Source organism: Apodemus sylvaticus, chromosome 9 (assembly GCF_947179515.1).
Source record: "Apodemus sylvaticus chromosome 9, mApoSyl1.1, whole genome shotgun sequence".
Classification (NCBI taxonomy): Eukaryota; Metazoa; Chordata; class Mammalia; order Rodentia; family Muridae; genus Apodemus; species Apodemus sylvaticus.
Window position 1 is genome coordinate 39,020,565 of NC_067480.1, and position 25,538 is coordinate 39,046,102.

The 25,538-nt window shown below is 51.8% G+C and overlaps 1 protein-coding gene across 5 annotated transcripts in view; it reads left to right on the forward strand.

The window, feature by feature from the left end:
• Positions 1 to 2,174: 2,174 nt before the first annotated feature.
• Positions 2,175 to 25,538, forward strand: part of Tns1 (tensin 1) — a 195,033-nt gene continuing 171,669 nt past the window's right edge. For 4 of the 5 annotated variants that reach the window (XM_052193076.1, XM_052193077.1, XM_052193080.1 and 1 more), the window contains exon 1: positions 14,285 to 14,399. Coding sequence is in view for 1 of the 5 variants with exons in the window: in XM_052193078.1 (XP_052049038.1) it covers positions 2,227 to 2,259; positions 14,285 to 14,399 (148 nt within the window). In the remaining 4 variants the exon portion in view is untranslated. Of the gene's footprint in view, positions 2,260 to 14,284; positions 14,400 to 25,538 lie in introns of those variants that run through there. The other variant, XM_052193078.1, reaches the window with a different exon arrangement.

Below are 25,538 nucleotides of genomic sequence, written 5' to 3' on the forward strand. Positions count from 1 at the left end.
TGTCTTTGGCCTGTTTTCTGATCTGATTTTCCAGAACTCCCCCAGAAAGCAGCTGAGGGGTTGGGGGTATGTCTTCTGTGACAGCAGCTAAGGGCGGTGGGGACAGGCAGGAGAGCCCCTGAGTATCTTCAGAGAGAAGAGAATCTAGGAGGAGCAGTGATGGGGTCTGAGCAGAGCAAAGGCTCAGGGCTCTCAGGGAACTCTACTGTAATGTTCCAGCCAGGAGAGGAGGGGAGGAGTCTGTAAGGATGACTGTCTGTGGACCCTTAGGGCTAACACTGGGATCTCTCCGAGCCACTGCTAGCTGGGCTGTAGCAGTCAGGGTTGGGGGTGAGGAACCCTGGGCTTGGGGATGCTGCAGGCATTGAGAAGCAAGGGCTGCAAGCCCCCTTCCTCAGCCTCCCAGCTCTGCAGAAGGGCCTAGAGAAGGATGCAAAGGGACTCGGGCTCTCCACCATAACTCATTCGCTCAGGCATTTGCTCTAGGAAGGAACAGAATTAGAGACCCTACTTCAGAGTCCTCTGCTGTCTCACTCGCCAAGGCCAGGCATGGTAGTCAGTCCTTAAATGGTGTGAAGTCTGACTATCTGGTGGGGTAGGCTTTTCTCGGGTGAAAAGGAGTAAAAAGGGAATGTGGTCCTCTCCTTTCTCGGTTTCTAGGGGAATAACTTGGCTGGGGTGGGAGCCCACAGACCTGGCTGGACAGAGCCCCATGACTCTGGGGTCGTGCTGTATGTGGCATTGATACAGTGTCAAAGCATGATCCTGGACAGGTAAAGAGAGGAAGGGGACCTGGAATCCTTTGCCCATGTGACATGGATATGCCCAGCACACTCATACGTGTGCCTAGAAGCCCAGGCCAGAGGACTTTCTTGCTGGGTGACTCAGTCCAGGCAAATGGTCTCCAAGTGCCTACTCGGGGCGGGGCCCTGTCCTTGGCCTGTGTGTGTTTGTAAGTTGGACTGCTTCCTGATGTTTGTGTATCCACAGAGGGCGTTGGCTGAGCCCCTGTCCCTACGTGGATAGCTCCAGAGAGTTGTTATACACAGCCTCCACCCACCCCTCACTTGGTCCAGCCAGGCCAGAGCTCAGGAGAGAAATGGTTTATTATTTTTTGGGGGGTGGATACAGACAGTGGGGACCTGGGACAGATTCTGTTGGTCTCCCTGCAGGGCTTCCTGGGAATGTATTTGGACCTGAACACTGTCTTCTTCCCAGCCTTTTTGTCCCCCTGGGCAGAGGTGGGGGAGCAGGGAGGGCAGGGTGTGGGGCGCTATGGTAAAGATATTGCATGAGGAAGGGGTGGGAGGGAAAGAGCTGGGCTCAGGAGTGGAGAGCAGAAGAGGAGGGGGAGGAGGAGGAGGAGGGGGAGGAGGGGGAGGAGAAGGAGAAAGAGAAGGAAGTGGGAAAATGCAAACCAAATGTTGGCCCAGGGTACAGTCAAGAAAAACAGACTCTCGCAGGAGCCTGCAGTGGCTCCCTTTCACAGGGCAGGAAGGGCTGGGGCAGATGTTGGAGCAAAGAAAGAAAGGGGAGGAAGAAATCAGAAAGAAAAAAAAAACTGGGATGAAATCCACAGCCTGGGGGCAGGGCCCTGCCTCCCTATCACCAGCTTCTCCTGTGTCAAGGCCTGTCCTGTTCTGGGGAGCCTGCCCTTGGCATCAGGGTCTGTCTTAGCTGCCTATGTGCAAATGAGTGTATGTTCCAAGGCCAGGGAGCCCTGGGGTGAGCCGAGTATGCCATTAGAATCTGTGTGTCCACCAATGTTCTGGAAGCTTCTGGCGTGGGATCTCTTGTATTGGTCTACAATTTGGAGCGGATCTCAGGCTTCAAGACTCCAGATCAGGAGGCGGCAGGAGGGGGCTTCCATGGCTTCTAGAGATGCTATGCTTGAGGAGAATGTGGCTCCACAGAGCCCCGCCTTGGGCAGACTCTCCTTGGCCCCGTCCCTCTCACACCCCCTGCTAGGCTGAGCTTCTTACCCCCTAGCCAGCCCTAGAGTCTGGGAGGAGAGGAGAGAGAGCAAAGGCTGGGACAAGGGGAGGAGTGGAGAGGAGGGGGGGCGGAGGAGGGGGGTGGAGACCCAGATGCTGGCTGAACCAGCCTCTTAGGACTCGGCTCTTGCTTCTGTCGGCTTGGTGGACGCTGCAAGCTCAGGGGGGCCCTTGGCAGGGCCCTTGGCAGGCCCCCACGTGCCCCGCAGCACAGGAACGAGACCCCGGGACGATGACGTGGATTTGTCTGTCCTGCATGCTCTGGGTATGTTCTTGTTGCTTTACCTCGCACTGCTGTTCTTCAGCTAAGAGCCTTAGTTGGTGGTGGTGGGGGAGGAAGGGGAAACTGGGGGGGGTTGGATGAGGGGGATATGCACCCGAGAACAGACTGGAGCTGTAGGGCCCTGGACTCTGCCTCTGTGGGTCCCCTAGACTTAGTCCCTTCTTCCTTCAGCCGGCCACTGATGCAGGCATTGTGAGCAGAGTCAGAAACTTTGTTTTGTTTCTCTTAATAGTATGGTGGAAATTGTCACTCCCTGCAGTGACTCTGTGCCTGAGACTGAGGAGGGAGGGTCAGTGCCCTGGCCAGGGGTGGGAGATGGGGGGCTGAGGACCCAGAATAGTCATTCGGAATCTTAAACCCAGAAAAGCCTGCGTTGATGGGAATTCTGTCTCTGTCCCGTTTGTCTCCTCTAGACCCTTTCTTCAAAGTCTCCCGATCTTACCAAGAGTTCTCCGTCTTGCCTGTCTCTCCTTTGGGGGAAGGTGTGTGCAGGGCTAGGGGTCTGCAGACAGGTCTGAGGCCCACGTGGGAGGCTAGAAGAAACCGTGGGTAGAGATTCCCAGGAAGGGGGCTGGGAAACAACTCGATGCTGCCTGCCAGGAGCAGGGCAAGGGGAGACCCCTTCCTCAGGGAACTCTGCAGGGCTGTGGGAGGTATGCACAGGGGTCAGGAGGGCGAGGAAGCCATCCTTGCCTGAGGTTTCTGAGAGCCATGGCTGGCTGGGGGAAGGGGCTTCAGACCCGGTGTCCAGATGTGGCTAGCTTGCCCTTTCTCTGTTGTAGGCAGCTTGTCAGTCCTCAGGAGGCCTCAGGAGCTGAGGGAAGGAAGAGGCTGAGGGAAGTTATAGGAGGGACGGGGCACCTATGGGCTTATTGTGAAGGACAGTCTGGGTGGCTCATGGGCTGGGAACCGTGAGATGTCTGCCTGTAGATTGAGGACTGTGGGGTGTTCTACAAGGGATGTTCTAGTAGTTTCCCGGGCTGCTACTGCCAGTAAGATGGAGGTGTTGTCCCAATTCATGCCTGGGCTGTGGATGGGGTGGGTAGGGTATCTTGCAGGAGAGACACAGTTAGACTCTCAGGGATGACATCAAGAGGGCTTAGTTGGTACTTCTGCTGAGAGGTTTTAAGAGAAAGATCTCAGCCCGGCGGACCTCAATTTTCCCATGAATGGAGAACAGAATTTCCAGAGGGCCTGTCAGGAGAGAGCATCTTAACGCCCCCTGCAGTGCCTGGCACATAATGAAAAATCCTTGAGTATGGATGCCCTCCCTGGGAACAGGGGTTAGTGATCAAGGCATGTACGGATGACTTTCCTTAAACGTTTGTAAGACCAGCAGAGCCTTCACCTCCTCCTCTATTCTTTCCTAACCCCTTATAATGTCCCAGCCCCTGTCCCTCCCACTGGTCTTTGTGTCTTTCTGCAGGGTGAGGGCACACACAGGCAGAGGAGCATCCTGGAAAGCCATGCCCTGCCTGAGGCAGCTGTAGCAGTCCTTGCTCCGGGGTGGGCATTGGCCAGGCTGGGGTTTGTTGGCAGTAGGAGAGGAGAGGGCTTGCTGGCACCCATCAGAAGAAGGATCTGGAGAGAGGCTGCAGAAACCTTCTTGGGAGTCAGTTTGCATTGAGAGGTGTCTGGCAGGATGGCAGGTGTGTGGACTTTGATACGAGGCAGTTCTGGGCTCAAATCCTGCCTCCATCATTTTCCTAATGGGCAGTATTAGTTAAGACAGCTTCTGAGCTTCAGTTTCCTTGTCTGTAAATGCATGGCTGTGGGATCAAGAGACTGGGGGACTCAGGCACTCTGCAGATACTGAGAAAATGTTGACTTCTCTCGTCCTCTGTAATCCTCTATGGCTTAGGGGGTTCCATGTACCCTGATGTGATGGGGCTGGATATCCCTGGAAGGACACAGAGGATCAGGACTCGTGTGTCTCTCCTGACATAGAGACTCTGTCTAGTTCCCCTGGAGCTAAGAACTGGTTAACTGTGCAGCTTCACAGAGGCCCGCCAAGGCAGGGTCTGGAGGAAGTAGACCTTGTGCCCAGGGCATGCAGATTCACATGTTCTCTTTGGGGAGATAAGCAGATGTTGCATCTATGAAGTTGCACATATGTGGCCCAGAGTCTTCACGAGTCCTGGCAACCGACCTTGCTTTAGTAGCTGAGGAGCATAGCAGTGCATTATGCGTAAGTTGGTTTTCCCATCAAGTGCTTCCAGTTGCTATTACACAGTTAAGTGGAGTTTATTTAGAAAATAATTACACATCTATTAATTGAGTGTATTGGTGTGGGGATGGCAGCAGACTGCAGCCCTCCCTCCTAGAGAGGACACTGGCTCTCAGGCTGGAGAGTGGCTCATTTGGCCTGAACTAGGGACTGGAACCAGGTTCAGTCCTAACCCTGCTCTGAGTGAGCCTGGATGCCGAGGACTGGTCCCTTGAGTTTTCTGGACCTCACAGAATCTTGGATAGTGTTCTCCAAGGCCAGCTGCAGACTGTGACAAGTTCCGGTTTCTAAGCTGGGTTTCTTTCTTTCTTTCTTTCTTTCTTTCTTTCTTTCTTTCTTTCTTTCTTTCTTTCTTTCTTTCTTTCTTTCTTTCTTTCTTTCTTCCTTCCTTCCTTCCTTCCTTCCTTCCTTCCTTCCTTCCTTCCTTCCTTCCTTCCTTCCTTCCTTCCTTCCAAGATTTATTTATTTAATGTATATGAGTGCACTGTTGCTCTTTTCAGACACACCAGAAGAGGGCATCAGATCCCATTACAGATGGTTGTGAGCCACCATGTGGTTGCTGGGAATTGAACTCAGGACCTCTGGAAGAGCAGTTGGTGCTCTTAACCGCTGAGCTATCATCTCTCCAGCCCAGCCTGGTTCCTTTCAAGGGTTGAATGAATATTTTAGTCAGAAGCTTCCTAATGGGTCCTTGTGTTCCCTGAATTAGTTCTGGCCATGCATCTCCTCCACTGGCTTTCTGCTCTGAACCTTCTCCCTCTCTTCTCTTTGCCTGACAGAGGGGGCGGGGTCAGGCCACAAGGCCCTAACCAGCACCAGCAACCAAACTCTACTGTTGCAAAAATCCTTAAGGTGACCCGAGAGGCACACAGGTCAGAGGGAAATAGTACATTGTCTCTTTCATGGGATTGGCAGGAAGTGCCATATGTCTGGGTTTAACCTCCTGAGCTGTGTGACAATGGCTAAACTCTTCACATCTCTGTGCCATGGTTTTTCTACCTACCTTTAAGGCTAGTAAGTTTTCTTCCCCTACTTTTAGAGATGGAGTCCAGGCCCCCACACTTGCTAAATGAGCATTCTGTTGTTAAGCCATGTGCCCAGTTATTAAATATTCACTAGGAATCCATATATGTTTAGGCAAATGCCTCTCACACAGTAGAGCTCAGGAAAGGATGGCTCTCCTAATACCAAGCAGGAGAGGCAGGACAGAATCTGATCCCTTGCCTACCCAGCCAGGGCTCTCGTTCTGGAAGCTCTTCATGGCAAGGCACTCAAGTCAATGAATATGGGGTCATAGGATGGTACATAGGCCCCCAGTGTGCAGGCCTTTCTCTACAGAGGCTGTCATTGTGATAGTCAGGGTTCTTGGTCAACTTGACATTTGGGAAGAGGGAGCCTCGGTTGTGGAACTGCCTTTGTCAGACTGACCTGTTGGCGAGTCTGTGGGGAGCATTTTCTAGACTCATGATTGATGTGGGAGGCTCAGCCCACTAGGTGGAGCCACCCCTGGGCAGGTGGGGGTGAGCTGCATTTAAATGTAAGCTGAACAAGCTATGGAGAGCAAGCTAGCAAGCAGTGTTCCTCCATGATCCAGTGGCTTTCTCTCTCTGCAGTATCCATCTATGCATTTCTTCAACTTGCACAATTTCCTCTGAACCTCGCTGGTTCTGGGAGGCAGGGTGGGACAAGCAGTCCATCTGTCAGTAGAAGGGAGATCACGGAGGGGAAGAAGGCTGTTTAAGGTCACCTTGTCAGTGGGCTCAGTGGTCCTGAGACAAAGGAATGGGTTGGGGTGGCCATGAATCTCTGGGTAGAAGGAGATCTTGTCCAGCATCCTTGAAGGTGAGGGATGGCTTGGGAGATCACATAGTGAGAAACCAGTTAACTGCTTGTCCACTTAAGCTCCTTGCCCTGTCCATCCACTGGGAGGCCGACGTGTTTCAGCAACTTGTAGCCAACTGATAACTTGTATGAGTGTTGCCAAAAGTCAGGGCTAACCTGGACCTTGGGAGGGGGATGGTTAAGAAAGATCTCTCAGGTTACATATACATACATACACATGCATGCATACATATATACATATATACACATACATATATACATGCATACATACATACACACAATGCATATATACATACATACCTACCTACATATATATATATATATATATATATATATATATATATATATATATATACATACATACATACAAACATATTTGAAAAGATGCTCTGTGTAGTTCTGGCCAGGCTTAAACTTACTATGTATAAAGAGTGATCTTGGATTATACTGATCGTCCTGTCTCCACTTCTGCAGTGCTGGGATTAGAGGTAGTCATGACCATGTCTGGTTTTATAAGGTGCTGGTGATAAACCTTGGGACTTGGCATTCTGAGAAAGCTCTCTACCAATAAAGATAAGTCCCCAGCCCAGTGGTTGTTTTTTAGAGACAAGGTCTTGCTGTGTAGCTCAGGCTAGCCTTGAGCATGCTGCAGAGTCTACGTTGTCCTCAGACTTTCCATCCCTTTCTGCCTCTGTCTCCCGAGTACTGTAATTACAGGTGTGTGTCAGCATATAGTTCAGGAGAGATATAGTTTCTTTTTTAAAAAATATTTATTTTATGTGTATAAATCTCTTGCTTGTATGTATGCATGTGTGCCACACAGCCATGGAAGTCAGAAGAACTGGAGTTACAGATGGTTTTCAGTCACCATGAGTTCAGGTTCTCTGCAAGTGTTCTTAATCACAGAGCCATTGCCCAAGCCCCAAGCAGATATATTATTATTATTATTATTATTATTATTTTTGGTTTTTTTGAATTTGTTTTTTTTTCAAGACAGCATTTCTCTGTATAGCCCTGGCTGTCCTGGAACTCATTCTGTAGACCAGGCTGGCCTCGACTTAGAAATCCGCCTGCCTCTGCCTCCCAGAGTGCTGGGATTGCAGGCGTGCGCCACCACCACCTGGCAAGCAGATACATTTTTAAAGTAAATTCACAGAAGAAGAAACCTCTCAGAACACATGTATAGGAGGTTAATAAAAAAAACCTCCTTGTTGGTGGTTAAGACAAGAAGCCAGTAGATTACCCTTGAGCCAGGCACGCTGGTGTGATAGAATGCCAGGCCCCCTTCCTGGGATCATCACTGAGGGCCTCTGGGGGACACTCCAGTCAGAGATCACACTAACGGCAGGGCCTAGGGACTTGGGGCATTGCCTTTGACAGACCAGAATTTTTGTAGCATCTTTGCTCATCTATATGACCCGGGAAGTTCCTCAGCCTCTGCCACTGTCACTGTGTGGATTCAAGGAGGGAGCTGCACCAGCCTCTCACCGTGGTACCTGGCCCTGCTTGTGGACCTCAGATTGTCTACATCTCTGTGGCCTTCTGGCTCTGAAGCTGACTTCATTTGGGGAAGCAGAAGGTTTTAATGCAGCAATAGCAGGGACTAACTTGGGAAAGAGCCAGGGAGGGAGGAAGGAAGGGAGAGAAAGAGGGGTCAGGGCCAGGGGGAAGAAGAGGAGAAGAGAGGAGGAGGAGGAGGAGGAGGAGGAGGAGGAGGAGGAGGAGGAGGAAGAGGAGGAGGAGGAAGAGGAGGAGGAGGAAGAGGAGGAGGAGGAGGAGCAGAGAGCATGGAGATGGAAATAGAGGTGCTGAGGGTGAGGAGATAGAGATGGAGGAGGTGTAGTGGGTGGGTGGGAGGCAGGCCCTGGCTTAGGTCTAAACAGGTTTCCCTCGGGAGTTCTAACTGGCAAGCTTAAAGCCATCAGGCAGGAGGTCTAGAAGGCTGCACTGGAGGGGAGGTGGTTCTTGGATAGTTTGTGCAGTCCATGTATGGTGAGAGGGTCAGGCTCGCCAGGCCAGCCGAATGGCTGTATGTTGCCAGGAAGATACTGGATAGAAGAGTGATCAGGATGGCTCACACAGAGGACTCAGCATGGGGGTTGAACCAGAACCTGGGACCAGGGCTTCTAGTTCTGCTTTTGTGTGAGAAAGATGAACTTGTCTTTAAAATGAATACCAAGGGGGTTGGGGATGTCCCTTAGTGGTAGATTGCTTGCCTAGAGTGTGGGAGGTTCTGGATTCAGTCCTCAGCACTGCTACTTTTTTTTTAAATTTAAGATAATTTTTGTTTTATGTGCATTGGTTTTTGGTCTGTATTGTGTTGGTATGAGAGTGTGAGAGTGTCAGATCCCATGTGAGGTGCTGAGAATTGAACCCGGGTCCTCTGGAAGAGCAGGCAGGGCTTTTAACCTGAGCCATCTCTCCAGCCCCAGTACTGCTAGGTTTTAAAAGGCCATCGAGACATGAAAGGATAGCTCAGGCCTGCAGTGGGTGGGCCTTGGATGGGGTCACAGCCTGTGTGGGTTTGGAATGGACATTTAGGAGTGGGCAGTGGGCAGGAAGGGTGGATGGGCGTAGAGGATGTCTTCTGCTCGTGAGTACCGGATGCTCCTTGGACATCTTGGGGAAACATTTTGGGGTGTCATGGCCCTCCACAGAGTTGAAGTTGTTTTCCTGATGGTATTGGGAGGTCCTGGAAGCTATGACAACTGCCCTAGGCAGAAGTGACGAGGCTGGGAAGGGTCAGAGGGAGCAGAATTGAAAAGTGGGAGAGAGACGGTCTGCGGAGAGAATTAGGAGGCAAAAGTCACAGGATCTGGCAACTAGCTGCTGGGAGGGTGGGGGAGGGCAGGGAGGGGCTGAGAGTGACTCAGAGTTTTCCACCAGGGTGACCAAGAACATGGGCAGGCCCTTAATTGGGGGCCCAAGAGGGAGGCAACTCTGTTGTATGTGAACGAAGAAGCGCTAAGACTCTCGACTAGGGGCGAGAGAACCTTGGATGGCCGGGGCACAGGGAGAGGGTGATGCCTATCTCAGCTTTTGGCCATCCCATCATCTCCCAGGCTGCCCAGCTCTCTGGCTAGAAGACTTCTGTCTTTTTCTAGCCATCCAGAGCTGTTTAGCCCCAGAGGAGCGCAGAACTGGGGGACTTATTTCACGCTGGGCGGACCCCTTTAGCAGGCAGCTCTTTGTCTCTCTGTCCCTTGAGGCAGGGGGTTGCCTGCAAGCAGCTCTTCCCAACCAGGACCAAGGCTTGGCTAGAGCCCCTGACGGTCCAGCCAGTTGTGCCACACCCTCTGGCTGGCTGAATGGAGAGAGAAGGGCTGAGATGGGCCAAAGTCTTAGGCTTTGAGAGCCCTCTGCTGCTGGGGCTTACGGGCAGGGGGAGATGGCTTCTAGCTGGATCCCTTCTCCTCCATGCTCTGAGTCTGGCTTATAGGGAGGTGGGACAGAGCTGGAGCCACCAGGATACCCCTCCCTTCATTGTGCCCATGTCTCCTGCTTGTTAATCCAGGGAGGGCAGGGCCTGGCTGTGCCCCATGTGGCTGTCTGCCGCCTGTCAGGAAAACAGCAATCATTGTCCTAACAAGCCATCGTCCTTGGATGGCGCTGCACGTTTTATGGGCTTGTGGACTTTATAAGGCTCACTCTCATCCTCTGTCTGGACCTGAGGAGCACCCCAGATGGGCGAGGAGGGCAGGGTGAGCCAGACTCAAACACCAGCCTGCTCCTGTGGCAAGCTCTGACTCTGGTCTGTAGGGCTGAGACATCTTCGGGTCACAGAGGGAGGAGGCTAACCCACCCTAAACTGACTCCTCTACCATCCTGTGACATTAGAATCCCCGTGTTGACCCTTTCTACAGCATCACTGGATACCCTGCTTCCTAGTGTGGGAAGCTGAGGCCCTGCTTCTCATTGGGGATGATGGGGCTGACTTTTCTTCCCACAGATTTTTGAAGTCTGTCCTTAGGCGCCTGATGTGTCCTTGTCTCCTCTACTCCCTGCAGATGTCAGCACGCCCCTCCCTCCTCAGCTCTAAGCTTCGCATTGTATTGAGGACTCGTCCAGAGAGGGTTGTCAATGCACTCAGGGCTACACTGCCCAGTGTGCTCCAGGCCTAGTGTTCTCTCAGAGCTACATGAGGGCAAAGGCACCCAGAACCGCTTAGAGGATCCAAGGAGCTCAGAGTCCTGGAATCGCCCACTGCCATCCCAGGTCCACTGTGGGCAAGCTTATAAACTCAGGTTTTCCAGGACACATGGACAGTATCACAATCCCAGACATGAGCCTGGAGAGTCTCCTCACAGCCTGTATGGCGTCACTTGCCCCATTCCTGCTCACTGGGCTGTGAGGACTCTTGCTGTGCTCTGGGGAAAGGGACTTTTCCTTAGGCTTTGGGGGAAGGGCTGGACTGTGGGGTATAGGGAGGGGAGTTTCAGGAGGTTAGCTAGAATGTCAAATTCTGTTTCTTTAAGTGGGGAGGCTTGGGACTTCCTGCCTGCCTCCCTCACAAAGCCCTCCAACCGGTCTGCAAGTTCCCTCTCTGTTCCACCTCCCACCCGACGCCATGGCTGGAGCCCCTCCCCGGGATGTCTCGCAAAATTGACCAGGAAGTCTGACAATCAAATTCTGAGATGAGAAAGTGGGAGGAGAGACAGCAGAATGCGAGGGGATGGAGGCCCTACCCTCACTGAGCCCAGGCAGCAGCTGGCTGCAATAGTAGACCCCTGGCTGGAGCTGGGAGTGCTGCTCACAGTGACCACCAGGAGGCGCTGCTGCTTCTCCACCCTCTTCTTGGTTTGCTTTACCTCTGCCCTGGACTTGTCTGTTTCCTCTTGCCTTTCCCCTAGTCTGCCTGTCTGTCTTTGATTTCAAAACAATCTTAAGCTTCAGAAGGGTTGCAAACACGGCGCAAAGATCTTACCCTCCTGAACTTTGGGGGAGTGAGTTGCTGACCTCCCACTCCACTTTGAATACCTCCCTGATCTCACAAGGACTCTGTTTCAAGGGACCCAGAGGTCAACATCAGAGGTTGATGGCATGAAGATGCCACTACCATCTAATTCTCAGACACTATGGTGTCTCACTGGTGTCCCTGAGATGTCCTTAAGACCACCACAAACATCTAGTTCAGAATCAGCCACTGCTTTTTAGCTGCTGCGTCTGGAGTCGCCTCCTGTCTGGGAATCTCTGTCTTCCCTTGACTTTTGCAACCTTGTCACTTGTGAAGGCTCCGGGCCATTTCATTTGTAGACTGTGCCTCAGCTTGAGTCAGCCTGATGTTTCCTCTTGATTGGATTCAGGTTGTGGCTTTTGGCAGGACTGTCAGAGAATGACACTCTGTATTCGGTCAGCCATCCCACGGGTACGACTTCCATTCATCTCGTCCTGGGTGACAGTAACTTACTTTGATCACTTGATTGGCATCTGTCAGGGAAACCTATCTCCCACTTTACTTTTGAGAGAGCTTCAGGTCTGTCTCCGGCTGACCTTGAACTCAGGCTGTTGGGATTACAGGCGTGCCTCCAAACCCCGATTCATCCTTTGTGACTTCCATGTACAGCGTGGGGATGAGCTTTGAGATTCTATTCTGTTCTTATCCACCTTTTGATTTCTTCGTTTGTTATTTGTCTCACAATGAGTTCTTTGAAGCCATGGCTATCATTGTGTCCTGAGCCTCAGCTCCTCCCTGCTGTAGCCTTTGGGAGCTCCTGGGTCCTTCTGTCTGTCCTTCTTTGTTTCCTGGTTCCCTCGTAGCTGTGCGCCTCTAATCATGCTTGCTCTCTGTGTACTTGTGTCTTGGGCCTTTCTTCTTCTCTGCCCTTATCTTGGTCTGCTCCATCTGCTTCTCTGTGGCTTGTCTCACTCTCAGACGGCTTCCTCCTCCTCCCTCTGTCTATTTCTTCCTGTCTCCTTGGCTTGCTGCCCCTGACCCAGTCTCTTATTGCCCGCATCTCTCTGTGTTTTGGTAGCACCCAGAACCTCCTCAGTGTTGCCAGACAGGAGCCTGTGTTTGCTTAGTGTGTGGGCCACTCTTCTTCCTCCCAAACTAAGTTGTTTCCTCTGGCCCTGGCTCAGAGCTGGGAGGCTCAGGGACAAGGTGTGCGATGACATTTTAACGAGCAGGATCCCTATGCATACTGCAATGTCTGTGGCCTGGCCTCAGTCTGTGCCTGGTATGGGCACTAGCTGAGCCTGTTCCCTGGAGGGTTCCTGTAGAGGAGGGACCAATGTAGGCAGAGGGGGAGTGTCAGGGCAGGGAGTGCTTCCTCGAGGAGCCCCCAGAGTGGGAGACTCCGTAGTCTACATGTGGGATGAGCTGTCCTGCTGGCCGTGCCTGTGCAGGGCTTTTTGGTTTAGAGCAGTGGTTCTCAACGCTTCTAATGCTGCTGCTACCCTTTAATACAGTTCCTCATGTCTTGGTGACCCCCAACCACAAAATTATTTTGGTTGCTACTCCATAACTGTAATTTGGTACCGTTATAGATTATAATGTAAGCATCTGTATTTTCTGATAGTCTTAGGTGATGCCTGTGAAAAAAAAAGGTCATGTGACTCCTCAAAGGGGTCTTGACTCCCAGGTTGAGAACCATTGGTCTAGCGTGTTTGCTTGTGTTGTTACAAAGGACTGACTGTCAGAGCTTGGTGGGTATGTGTTTGTAGTGCTGTTTGGAGGGGAAATGTGTATGTGCGTGCATGTGTGTGTGTGTGTGTGTGTGTGTGAGTGTGTGTATGACCTCCTGGCCTAGGTACACCTGGCAGGTCAGGTAGAAGAACACTCCAACTTGTTGCTTTTATCACACAATTTGTGTTATAGTGTCAAATAGGAATTAGCTTTATGAGTTGTGGCACATATTGTGATCCCAGCACAGGGCGGAGGTGGGGCTGGGTGGGGCGTTGGGTGGAGGCAGAAGGGTCATGTGTTCCAGGGCCACATGGTAAGATCTTGGCTCAAAGAAATCAAGCAAGCAGGAAACTTAACACACTGTATTTTCACAAGAGCGGGCAGCAGGGCATAGTGTTAGCATACCCAAGGTTCTGAGTGTGACCCCTCAGAATATTTTTACAATATAAAGAATAGGAAATAAAAATAAAGGCAGAAGCGCCCCCTGGAATGGCATGCTGGGATGTGGGCTAGAGAGATTAGGGACCATCCACAGTGAAACAGATAAATACATGCACTACTCTCACACCTGGAATGGCCGCATTACATCAGAACATGCAAATGTTTCACAAGCAACCCTGCACCCTAGGTTACATACTAATAATCCCATCTGCATGGAACATACGATCCAATGAAGCCATTTGCTGGTAAGGGAAGTCCTAGCAGTCCAGGACTGTGTATGGTTGGCGTGTAGAAGGTACACATGGGCTGTGTGGTTAGTATGTGGATGATGTGGAGTGTTTTTGGGTTGGTGTGGGAGGTTTTCACTGGGAGGAGTCATGCAGTCACCTTTGGAATATAGTTACACGAGGTGTGCTGGGTACATTGTAGCAAGTAAATCTTCTTTTGGCATGTATGTTCTGTAATGTTGGGAAGCAGATCCAGGACCTCACACCCGATAGGCAAGCGCCAGGCCACTCAGCGTTAGCCCTGCCCAATGAAGACACACATTTAAACATAGTCCCTTAACTGCATTTTAATTTGTACCCTAAAGTACCAAAGTGAGCATGAAGAGAAACATGATAGAGGCCATGGAGGGTGGACCCTGGCTGCTGGAGTCTGCAATGACTGTCGGGGACGTCCACTGATCCTCCTGGTCTGGAGCCTGGGATGGGTATCCCATCAGCCCTACACTGTTCTTGATTCTTAGACACTTCCTACTGGGGCCCTGCCTTGGTTTTTCCTCTGTCTTTCCAGTTTTCCTCCTCTGCCCTTGCCTCCTTCCCAGGACCCCAGTAGTCACCTGATTGACCTCTGGGCCTTTCTTCCTACAGCCAGAAGACCTGGAGGCCCCCAAGACTCACCACTTCAAGGTGAAGGCCTTCAAGAAGGTGAAGCCCTGTGGTATCTGCCGGCAGGCCATCACTCGGGAAGGCTGTATCTGCAAAGGTGCGTGAGCGATGGGACACAGGGCATGTTGTTGTTGTTGTTGTTGTTGTTGTTGTTGTACTGGTCTGGTCTAGGGCGTGTGGGGTCTCTACTGAGTGTGTGTGCCCATCTCCTCTCTGGTGGACTACACTGAACACCTACCTAGGTGGCAAACACGCGGAGTGTGGGACAACGTGGCAGGTGATGGATGGCATGGTGATTCATGGTTGCGACTGTGTGAAGGTTTAGGTCTAAGGTGGGTGGTACCCAGGTAGCACAGGACAGTCTATGTGTAGGATGTGGTGGTGAGTGGAGGGCAATGGTGGGGGTGGCGGAGTCTTGTAAAGGGTTGGCGGTAGGCGATGAAAGTCATGCGGGTGCCACGGAGATCATGTTTGAAAGACAGCACAGCACTGGGTGGTGGTGCACATGCCCTTAATTTCAGCACTCAGGAGACAGAGGCAGGCGGATCCCTGAGTTCCCTGAGTTCAAGAGTAGCCTGGTCTAGAGACTGAGTTCCCAGATAGCCAGAGAAATCTTGTCTTGAAAGACCAGGCAACCAACCAAGCAAGGCACGTAGTGGCAGTGTGGAAGGTACCAGAGGGGGCGTGTTTGCTGTGTGGGAGGCATGTGGCAGTGCATGGGAAATGTGTAGTCGGAGGAGGGAAAGTGCATGGTTGGTGCATGGAAGACGCCTGACTGGCGTGTGCCCCTCCCGCCGCTAGTGCAAAGAAGCCAAACCACCGTTCTCCCCTTCCGGTGGTTTGGGTTGACTTTAAACAGCCCCAAGTCACAGTGGGCTAGCTGGGCTTTCCCACTCACTGTTGTCATGTGCTTTGTGAAGCGTCTCTGTGTCCCAGAGAGGACTGTCTTGTCACGGATCCTGAAGGGCAGTGACTAATGCCATTTCCCTCCCCCCTAAACCTGGTCACTTGCACTGATGAGGTTCTCTCAGTCCTATATCCTGTCCACCACCAGGGTCTCCGTGAGGCTGAATCTCTGAACTTCTCACTATGGCTCCTGCCCAGTCAGCTGCCTCTCCAACCCCTCTGGTAGCTTCCCTGGGTCTGAAGAGGGTGCATCTAGTTATACCACCACCCTGCTTAAAGCCTTTGGAGTCCTCATTCACTACCTTTGAGACACAGCGCTTAGCTACAGGCCTGCGGGACTCAGCCCGTGTCCTGTCCTGCTCCATGCTAAGGGACTGAGCTCTTTCCTGCTTCACCTATCAGCCCGGGCTCCCCCAACATGTCAGAGCCCAGAGGGGCCAGGCAGGGGACACCAGAGCCCAGAGTAATTGCTAAGGCACTTACTGAGGACCAAGCACCAAGTATTTATAGCATCCGCAGATGCTGGTCTTATACCTGCTTTATAGCTGAGAAAACAGGTTGGTGGTGGTTGTGTCTCTTCTTGGCCTTTAGGGCCAGAGTGGGACTTTCAGGATCTGAACGTTGGAGGGGGTCAAAGGAAAGCAATTGGGTAGGAGGTAGGACTGTTTGACTAGAGAGAGCTTAGAGAGCTAGTGTGTGTGTGTGTGTGTGTGTGTGTGCCTGTCTGTATTCAGGGAAGGCCTGAATGGCCAAAGGCATTGCCTCACCTAGCCTTAATCTAAGCAACAAAAAATGCTTGCAATACCCAAATCAACCACATAGAGTCGCCTTTCTCCCAAGAGATCTGGCAAGGACTCCACAAGGGATCTGGGGGAGAGGGTTTAGACTGTGTATTTTGATTATCTAACAGCCTCCATCCTGTCCTGTACCTTCAGGTCACATAAATTCATTTCTGTCTCTCCTTGCTCTCCACTTTCTTCCTCCTGGAGTCTTCTGCTCATCTGAGAGGTGGAAGGAGGAACAGGGAGAGAGGGAATCCTAGGGTTTGGAGTGTGACTGTGGGCACATCTCTGGCTAGTCTCTTTCCAAGCATCCTGGCCGGCAGGGCGTCTGACTCCCATGTACACGGGTGCTCCAGTTTCACCCTGAACCTCAAGACTAAGGAAAGCCTGGACTCCAGGCCAGACACTCTGCTAGGTGTCAGGATGCGGCCTCTGAAGACCCAGGGAGCAGCCCAGCAAGGAGGTGGGAGGGTGTCTCAGGCCAGGCCACTTGGGAACCTCAGCAGGAGGGCTAGGTTTGCCTGGGCTGGGCCAGCGGTGGGAGGAGGGGGAGTGGGACTCAGTCTGCTGGGGAACCGAGAGATTGTGGTGGCATGAAGCAAGGAGACCATCTTATTTGCCTGTCCACACTGTTCTTTATCCATCTGTCTCCCACCTTCCCCATCTGTCCATCTGTCCAATTGTCTGTCTGTCCATCCATCCAATGTTCATTCATCTATTCATATTTTCTACTCATGAATCCATCCTCTATTCATTTTACTCATAGACTCATTCACTTTATCCTGTTGGTCCATCCGTCCATCATCCATCCATCCATCCATCCATCCATCCATCCATCCATCATCCATCATCCATCCATCATCCATCCATCCATCCATCCATCCATCCATCCATCCATCCATCCATCCATCCATCTATCCATCCATTGATCCACCCAGCCAGGACCATCAAATATGGATGTACAACCTGTTTCCTAGCAGAGAGGCCATAGTTACCAAGTCCTTGTATGGCTTCTGGGGCTTGACTTGACTGTGGGCCAGCAACGGAATAAGAAGAGACAGGAACAAATACACAGAGAGACAGAGTTGTTGGGGCCAGATAGGCTAGGTTCTCTGATGGGGAAATTGCCATAGCCCAGCAGTTTAGTGTGTTTATTAGACAGTTGAATGGTGAGTGGGGTTAGGGTTTATATCTGAACAAGGAGGCACGTTTAGCTGGTCTCTGTAGGAGCTGTCTCCAGAGCGGGGAAGTCTTCAGGCTGTAAACATCTTGGCGGTTGGGAGAGAAAGCTACTGTGGATATTTTCTGCACACTGTCAACATTCTCACCCAGACCAGAGGAAAGCTTTGCAGTCCCTCTGAGCCCCACCCCAGTGGGGGAGGGAGGAGCTTTGCCAGTTTCCTATGGGCCTGAGGCTTTGGTGCCCTTGACGTGACTGTAGCTGTGTCAACTCCAGGCTTGCTCTACTCCTCACACATGGTGAATTTTTATTCTTTGTTATTAGAGCATAACCTGTGTTTTCTGGGTTCTCTCAGCCTTTGAGTCTTGGCCTCAACACAGTGTGAGTCTGGACCAGCCGCTGGAGGCCTTGGGGACCCTGTCTCCACAGGGCTCTTCGGCTGCCAGGAGGAAGCCCTGGTTCTGAAGGGGTGGGCTGTCACATGCTTCTCACTGCTTAGTCCACCAGCTCCACCCATGTTCTCCCTCCCCACCCTGCACTTGTCATTCCTGCAGCTAAAGACAGCAGGAAGGAATCATGGCACCCTCAGTGAAATCCTGAAACACAAAAGACAGACTAGAGGTGGAAGGAAGGCTAGATCTCTGGATGGACAGAAGGATGGGTGGATGGATGGATAGATTAATGGATGGATGGATGGAAGGTGGATTGTAGGTATGTATTAAATATAAGGATGGATGGATAGATGGATGGAAGGATGGATGGATGGATGTATAGATGGATGTATAGATGGATGGAAGGTAGATTCTAGGTATGTATTAAATATAAGGATGGGTGGATAGACAGATGGAAGGATGGAAGGATGGATGGATGGATGGAATGATGGATGAATCAAAGGATAGAAGGTGGATTGTAGGTATGTATTAAATGTAAGGATGGGTGGATGTATGGATGGGAGGATGCATAGATAGGTGAATAGGTAGATATGTAGATGGGTACACAGCAATTGACATTTAGGAACTGGATCATGTAGCGATGGGGGTTTGGCAAGTTTTGCTGAGGGCCGTTAGGCTGGAGACTTCGGGATATATCTTGCAGGTTAAGTTCAAGCACAGGGTGTTGGTCAAGTTTCTTTCACTAGGGGAGCCCAGCCATTTCTTCTTCAGTGTTCAACTGATTGGATAAGACTCAGCCACACTCCGGAAGGTAATATGCTCTGCTTAGAGGCTGTTTTAGTTAGGGTTTAATTGCTCTGAAGAGACAGCATGACCGAGGCAACTTTTATAAAGGCAAACATTTAATTGGGGTTGGCTTACAGTTTCAGAGGTTCAGTCCATTATCATCATGACAGGAAGCATGGCAGTGTGCAGGCAGGCATGGTGCTGAAGAAGTAGCTGAGAGTTCTACATCTTGATCCAAAGGCAGACAGAGGAGACTGAATTGCACTGGGTGGAGCTTGAGCATATATAGAAGACTTTGAAGTCCACCCCCATAGTGATGCACTTCCTCCAACAAGGCCACACCTCCTAAAAGCCCCACTCTCTGTTGGCCAAGCGCTCAAACACATGAGTCTGTGGGGGCCAGGCAAACGTATTCAAATCACTAGAGTCCATTAGTAATTTAAATGTCAATCTTATTTCAAAAATACCTTACAGAAACATTTAGAATAGTGTTTGACCAAACATCTGTGCACCATGGCCTTTGCATAGCTGCAGGCCTGAACCACAGACAGGGCTCAGTGGACAGATGGGTGACCCGGTGCCTGGGGAAGAGCCAAGGCCTGGGGTGGTTATAGCCAGGTCAGGTGCACTCTGCGGCTGTGTGTGCATTTTCCGACCCAAGTTCTAGAGGAAAAGGCCATTTAGATCCCAACAATGTGGTTTCCTGTGTTCCCAAGGCAGGAAGTCACCCCAGCCCAGAGCCCTACAGCCCAGCTGAGACAGAGCAGGCCACGGGAGGGGTTGGGGTACAGTCCCCACCATGAAGTGATCAGACGCTCTTACTACAGGGCCTCTGCTCCTTTAGGACCGTGCTGGCCAGTCTAGGTAGGGCAGGGCTTCCTGGAGCTTTAGGCCAATGGGCAGTCTTCAGTGTCTCATGTCAGGGATTTGGCACAGGAAGGCATTGTGGGTAAATCTATGGCTTTGGTGCTTTCCAAGGACCTAGGAGGTCACAGTTGACCAGGTGCTACATTTCTCAGGAGTCTGAGGGAATCTGGAGACTGGAGACTTTCTGTGCTCTGTCTTCTCTATCACAGTGCCTCAAAGGAGATTAGAGAATTGTATCCCAGGAGGCTGTGCTACTGCCAATGGCCCAGGCCACCTTTCTAGGGCTGGAATGAGAGGTCCCCTTCTTGGATTGAGAAGGCTGGTAGTAACTGATGTGGGGTATCTGACTGTGTGTGCTACTGTACTGAATTACTCAGACTATCATTTGTAAACAACAGACACTGAAGTTCTAAGCCACAGGTCCAAGATGGAGGCACTAGTCCTCCGCTAGGGTCCCAGTTGCTGCATGCAGGGGGCGGGGATCAGCAGGGGGCAGTACTATATGGTTGAGGGTGGAAGGCTCGGGGCCTCTCAGCACTGTCACAGTAGACTTGGGTTCCAGCACAGGAATCCAGCAGGGACACATTCAGACCACGGTGCTGGACAGACCAGTGTGGGTGAAACAGAAGTCAGAGCCGGGGCAGGGCTGGGGCCCATCTCATTTGCCCTCCTAAGGCCAAGAGTAAGGCAGGCGAATGAGTGGCCTGCCCTGTTCATGGGGGTGTGGGTCAGGACTCTGTCCCCTGGAGAGCTCAGGTGACAGCTGCGGTGCCTGGGGCATTCTAAGGAACTGTTGTAAACATTGAGCCATCAAGGTCAATGGTGGCATACTCATGCCTTTAATCTCAGCACTGGAGAGGCAGAGTTCTGGGCCAGCCTGATCTATAGAACGAGTTCCAGGACAGCCATGGCTACGCAGTAAAACCCCATCTTGAAAACCAAACCAAACCAAACAAAAAATTGAGCCATCTAAATGTGAGGGCGCAGGCCTATGGATCTTGCAAGCTGCCTGTGTAAGAGCAAGAGTCTGAGACCAGAGAGGGTAGTGACTTACTCAGGGGTCACACAGCAAAATGAAAATGGTTAGGACAGGAACACAGGTGTCCTTGTAATAACTAGGACCAAGTGATGAAGACCCCGTTGACCACAGTAGCCTGAACACGTAGGAGTCGTACCTAGCCTCTGCATTGCTTCCCAGGGTTTCCGTTCCCTGAGGCCAGCTTTGGTTCAAAAATATGAGAGAAAGTTCCAGAAACAATTCCTAAGTTTGAGATGGCTTTTGTGACTGTGTATTGTTGTGTTATACTGTTGTTATGTTCTTACTGTATCTAAACTGTTAACTAAAGGATATCACAAGCATTTAAAAATAAGAAAAGGCACAGTACTTACTACCCACCTACTGAAAGTTTGCACATGTTTACTGACCTGTCTATGTTAGTGGTGGTGTACATAAAGCTGCAATTGAGCAGAACCTCCTTCTGCTGCAGGGAAGCAGGTGTGTGTGTGTGTGCGTGTGCGTGTGCGTGTGCGTGTGTGTGTGTGTGTGTGTGTGTGTGTGTTTGTGTGTAGTGACTCTGTACAAGAAAGGGGGACCATCTATGAATGAATAATTATCCAGGGTATAATTATCCAGAGGGGCATTTTGAACTGGGCCTTGAAGCAGATATATGAGTTCACTATTCCAGACTTGTTCCTTGCAGACTCAAAGGTCCATATGGGGAGGTTGGTAAGGCAGGAACAGATCCTTTGGGGGTACTGACTGGGGTAGAGGCTAGATCAGGCTATGGAGAGGAGTTGGTTGTAAATAGGAATGTGGTGTAACCTGTGTGCCCATGCCCATGCTGCAGCCATGAAACAAAGAGAGAGTCAGGAAGGAGCAGGGCCCCTGTATTGCACGCAGGGGCCTGATTCCACCCTAGGCCTGGCTTCCTGAACTTTCCCTCCTGTATCAGAGCACCTGAGCAGGGCAGGAGGCAGCAGGAGGAAACACTCATTTGGCTCACGGTTTCAAAGGTGTGCTCGCGTGACCTCTGGGGCTTCCCAATCAAATCAAGTCGTCAGTGAAAACTAACCAGTTCAAGGCCCAGCTCCTATGGCTTCAGCCTTTCCCTGTAACACCATGTGCCGGTGACTAAGGCTTTAAAATGTAAGCTTGAGGAGCGGCTGGGCCTGATGGCGGGTGTGTGTGTGTGTGTGTGTGTGTGTGTGTGTGAGGGGGTGGGGAGTGGTTGTGGTGGTGGTGATGGTGATCGTGGCAGTGGTGGTGAATAGTCAAGATTACTCAAACCGGGGCTGGAGAAATGACTCAGCAGTTAAGAGCCCTGGTTGCTTTTCCAGAGGACCTAGGCTCAGTTCTCAGCGCCCACGTAGAAGCTCCCAACCATTTCTAACTCCAGTTCCAAGGGATTCGACTCCCTTTTCTTGCCTGCAAAGGCAACTGTGGACACACATGATGCACAAAATACATTTTGATGAGATATCGATACACATAAAATAAATAATTAATAATAATAAAAAGGTTATACAAACCAGCCCTCTCAGTGTAGTGTGTGTATGTGTGGGGGTGTGGGGGGATTAGTGGGGGGGCGTGAATCCCCCTTAGAGTTGGCTGCTGCACCATCCTGAACGTTTCATTGATCTTGGAGAGGCGAGTAGCAAGATCTGGCCAAACTTTGAATGACACCAGGAGGTAGTCAATTTAGACAGCAGGACCACTGTCCCTGGAGAAGACCAAAGACAGGTGGCCAAGAATGTGAAGGAGGCTCCTCTGGAGGACAAGAACTCAATGGGACTGGGGACAGGTGCTCTGAGGTGGAGTGCCGGGCTTGGGGACTTGGCCCTGTGTGCTGAGCCTGTGCCTCTGAGGTGAGACAGGGACAGTCACATGCAGGGAGCTTACCGCATTTCATGCAGGGAGCTCCGGGCTGCTGTCTTGCAATGAACTGACTGCACATCTCCACTTGAGGACACCTGAGTGTCTGTCCATTGAGCGACTCCTACGGTCCTAGAGCAAGGTACTGCTTAGGGTGCCCACCACAGTGAATGCTGGGATCCTCCCAGGCTGTGCTCATCAAGTCACCATGTGGAGACCTGACAGAAAAAGGGTCACATACATATCTGTTCGGGATCCCAGGAGGGGCCGCCTGGGCCTTGGATGACTTATGAGCTCAAGTGTGTGGTACAGGCAGATAGCTCAGCTGGGAACTACCTAGAGTGATTTCTGATTGTGGACTGGTCAGACAAGGAGATACAGGAAAGACTGCAGGAAGCCCACTGTAACATGTGCAGCCTGGAAAGGCCTTTATGAGGAGACAGCCTTGCGTGGATTCCATCAGCTAAGAGGGATTAGACTCACTAAAGCCTGGAAAGGAGGGAGTGAGTTCCAGGCTGTCAGAACAGCATGCATGAAGGCCCCGAGGGAGGAGAGAGCTTTCTGCATCCTGAGAATGTCAGAAATGTGGACACTGGAAGACGACAGAGACCTGGTCCCCTGACTTGTCCCTAGTGCCCAGATTGGAGCTTGACAGGTCTGGTGGACTCAGGATGCTGTTGGTTGAATGTGAGGTGAGGGAGAGGGAAAGACTGTGAGAGAGAGGTAAATTATGGGGGCGGGGGGAGCATGCAGAACCATGGGGAGATTTTCAGTAGGTCTAGTTCAGTGGACACTTATTTTTTTCTTTTTGTTGATACTTTGTGAGCCTCAGACCATGCACCCCAGTCCGGCACGTCTCCCCATTCCTTCATAACCACTCTCCACCCTTGTTACCTCTTCCTCAAAATAAAATAAAATAAAATAAAATAAAATAAAATAAAATAAAATAAAATAAAATAAAATAGAAACAAAACAAAGCATACATCTCATGCTGTAAGCAGCAGTGTGTCACAGCGGTCCCACAGTACACCTCTCTGCCCACACACCCTGCAGTGTGTCACAGCATGTCCCACAGTACACCACTCTGCCCACACACCCTGCAGTGTGTCACAGCATGTCCCACAGTACACCTCTCTGCCCATACACCCTGCAGTGTGTTACAGCATGTCCCACAGTACACATCTCTGCCCATACACCCTGCAGTGTGTCACAGCGGTCCCACAGTACACCTCTCTGCCCATACACCCTGCAGTGTGTCACAGAGTGTCCCACAGTACACCTCTCTGCCCACACACCCTGCAGTGTGTCACAGAGTGTCCCACAGTACACCTCTCTGCCCACACACCCTGCAGTGTGTCACAGCATGTCCCACAGTACACCTCTCTGCCCACACACCCTGCAGTGTGTCACAGCATGTCCCACAGTACACCTCTCTGCCCACACACCCTGCAGTGTGTCACAGCATGTCCCACAGTACACCTCTCTGCCCATACACCCTGCAGTGTGTCACAGCGGTCCTACAGTACACCTCTCTGCCCACACACCCTGCAGTGTGTCACAGCATGTCCCACAGTAAACCTCTCTGCCCACACACCCTGCAGTGTGTCACAGAGTGTCCCACAGTACACCTCTCTGCCCACACACCCTGCAGTGTGTCACAGCATGTCCCACAGTACACCACTCTGCCCACACACCCTGCAGTGTGTCACAGAGTGTCCCACAGTACACCTCTCTGCCCATACACCCTGCAGTGTGTCACAGCGGTCCCACAGTACACCTCTCTGCCCACACACCCTGCAGTGTGTCACAGAGTGTCCCACAGTACACCTCTCTGCCCACACACCCTGCAGTGTGTCACAGAGTGTCCCACAGTGCACCTCTCTGCCCATACACCCTGCAGTGTGTCACAGAGTGTCCCACAGTACACCTCTCTGTCCATACACCCTGCAGTGTGTCACAGAGTGTCCCACAGTACACCTCTCTGCCCATACACCCTGCAGTGTGTCACAGCATGTCCCACAGTACACCCCTCTGCCCATATACCCTGCAGTGTGTCACAGCATGTCCCACAGTACACCTCTCTGCCCACACACCCTGCAGTGTGTCACAGCGGTCCCACAGTACACCTCTCTGCCCATACACCCTGCAGTGTGTCACAGCGGTCCCACAGTACACCTCTCTGCCCACACACCCTGCAGTGTGTCACAGTGGTCCCACAGTACACCTCTCTGCCCATACACCCTGCAGTGTGTCACAGCATGTCCCACAGTACACCTCTCTGCCCACACACCCTGCAGTGTGTCACAGCATGTCCCACAGTACACCTCTCTGCCCACACACCCTGCAGTGTGTCACAGCATGTCCCACAGTACACCTCTCTGCCCATACACCCTGCAGTGTGTCACAGCATGTCCCACAGTACACCTCTCTGCCCACACACCCTGCAGTGTGTCACAGCGGTCCCACAGTACACCTCTCTGCCCACACACCCTGCAGTGTGTCACAGCATGTCCCACAGTACACCTCTCTGCCCACACACCCTGCAGTGTGTCACAGCATGTCCCACAGTATACCTCTCTGCCCACACACCCTGCAGTGTGTCACAGCATGTCCCACAGTACACCACTCTGCCCACACACCCTGCAGTGTGTCACAGAGTGTCCCACAGTACACCTCTCTGCCCATACACCCTGCAGTGTGTCACAGCAGTCCCACAGTACACCTCTCTGCCCATACACCCTGCAGTGTGTCACAGAGTGTCCCACAGTACACCTCTCTGCCCACACACCCTGCAGTGTGTCACAGAGTGTCGCACAGTGCACCTCTCTGCCCATACACCCTGTAGTGTGTCACAGAGTGTCGCACAGTACACCTCTCTGCCCATACACCCTGCAGTGTGTCACAGAGTGTCCCACAGTACACCTCTCTGCCCATACACCCTGCAGTGTGTCACAGAGTGTCCCACAGTACACCCCTCTGCCCATACACCCTGCAGTGTGTCATAGCATGTCCCACAGTACACCTCTCTGCCCATACACCCTGCAGTGTGTCACAGAGTGTCCCACAGTACACCTCTCTGCCCACACACCCTGCAGTGTGTCACAGAGTGTCGCACAGTGCACCTCTCTGCCCATACACCCTGCAGTGTGTCACAGAGTGTCGCACAGTACACCTCTCTGCCCATACACCCTGCAGTGTGTCACAGAGTGTCCCACAGTACACCTCTCTGACCATACACCCTGCAGTGTGTCACAGCATGTCCCACAGTACACCCCTCTGCCCATATACCCTGCAGTGTGTCACAGCATGTCCCACAGTACACCTCTCTGCCCACACACCCTGCAGTGTGTCACAGTGGTCCCACAGTACACCTCTCTGCCCATACACCCTGCAGTGTGTCACAGCGGTCCCACAGTACACCTCTCTGCCCACACACCCTGCAGTGTGTCAC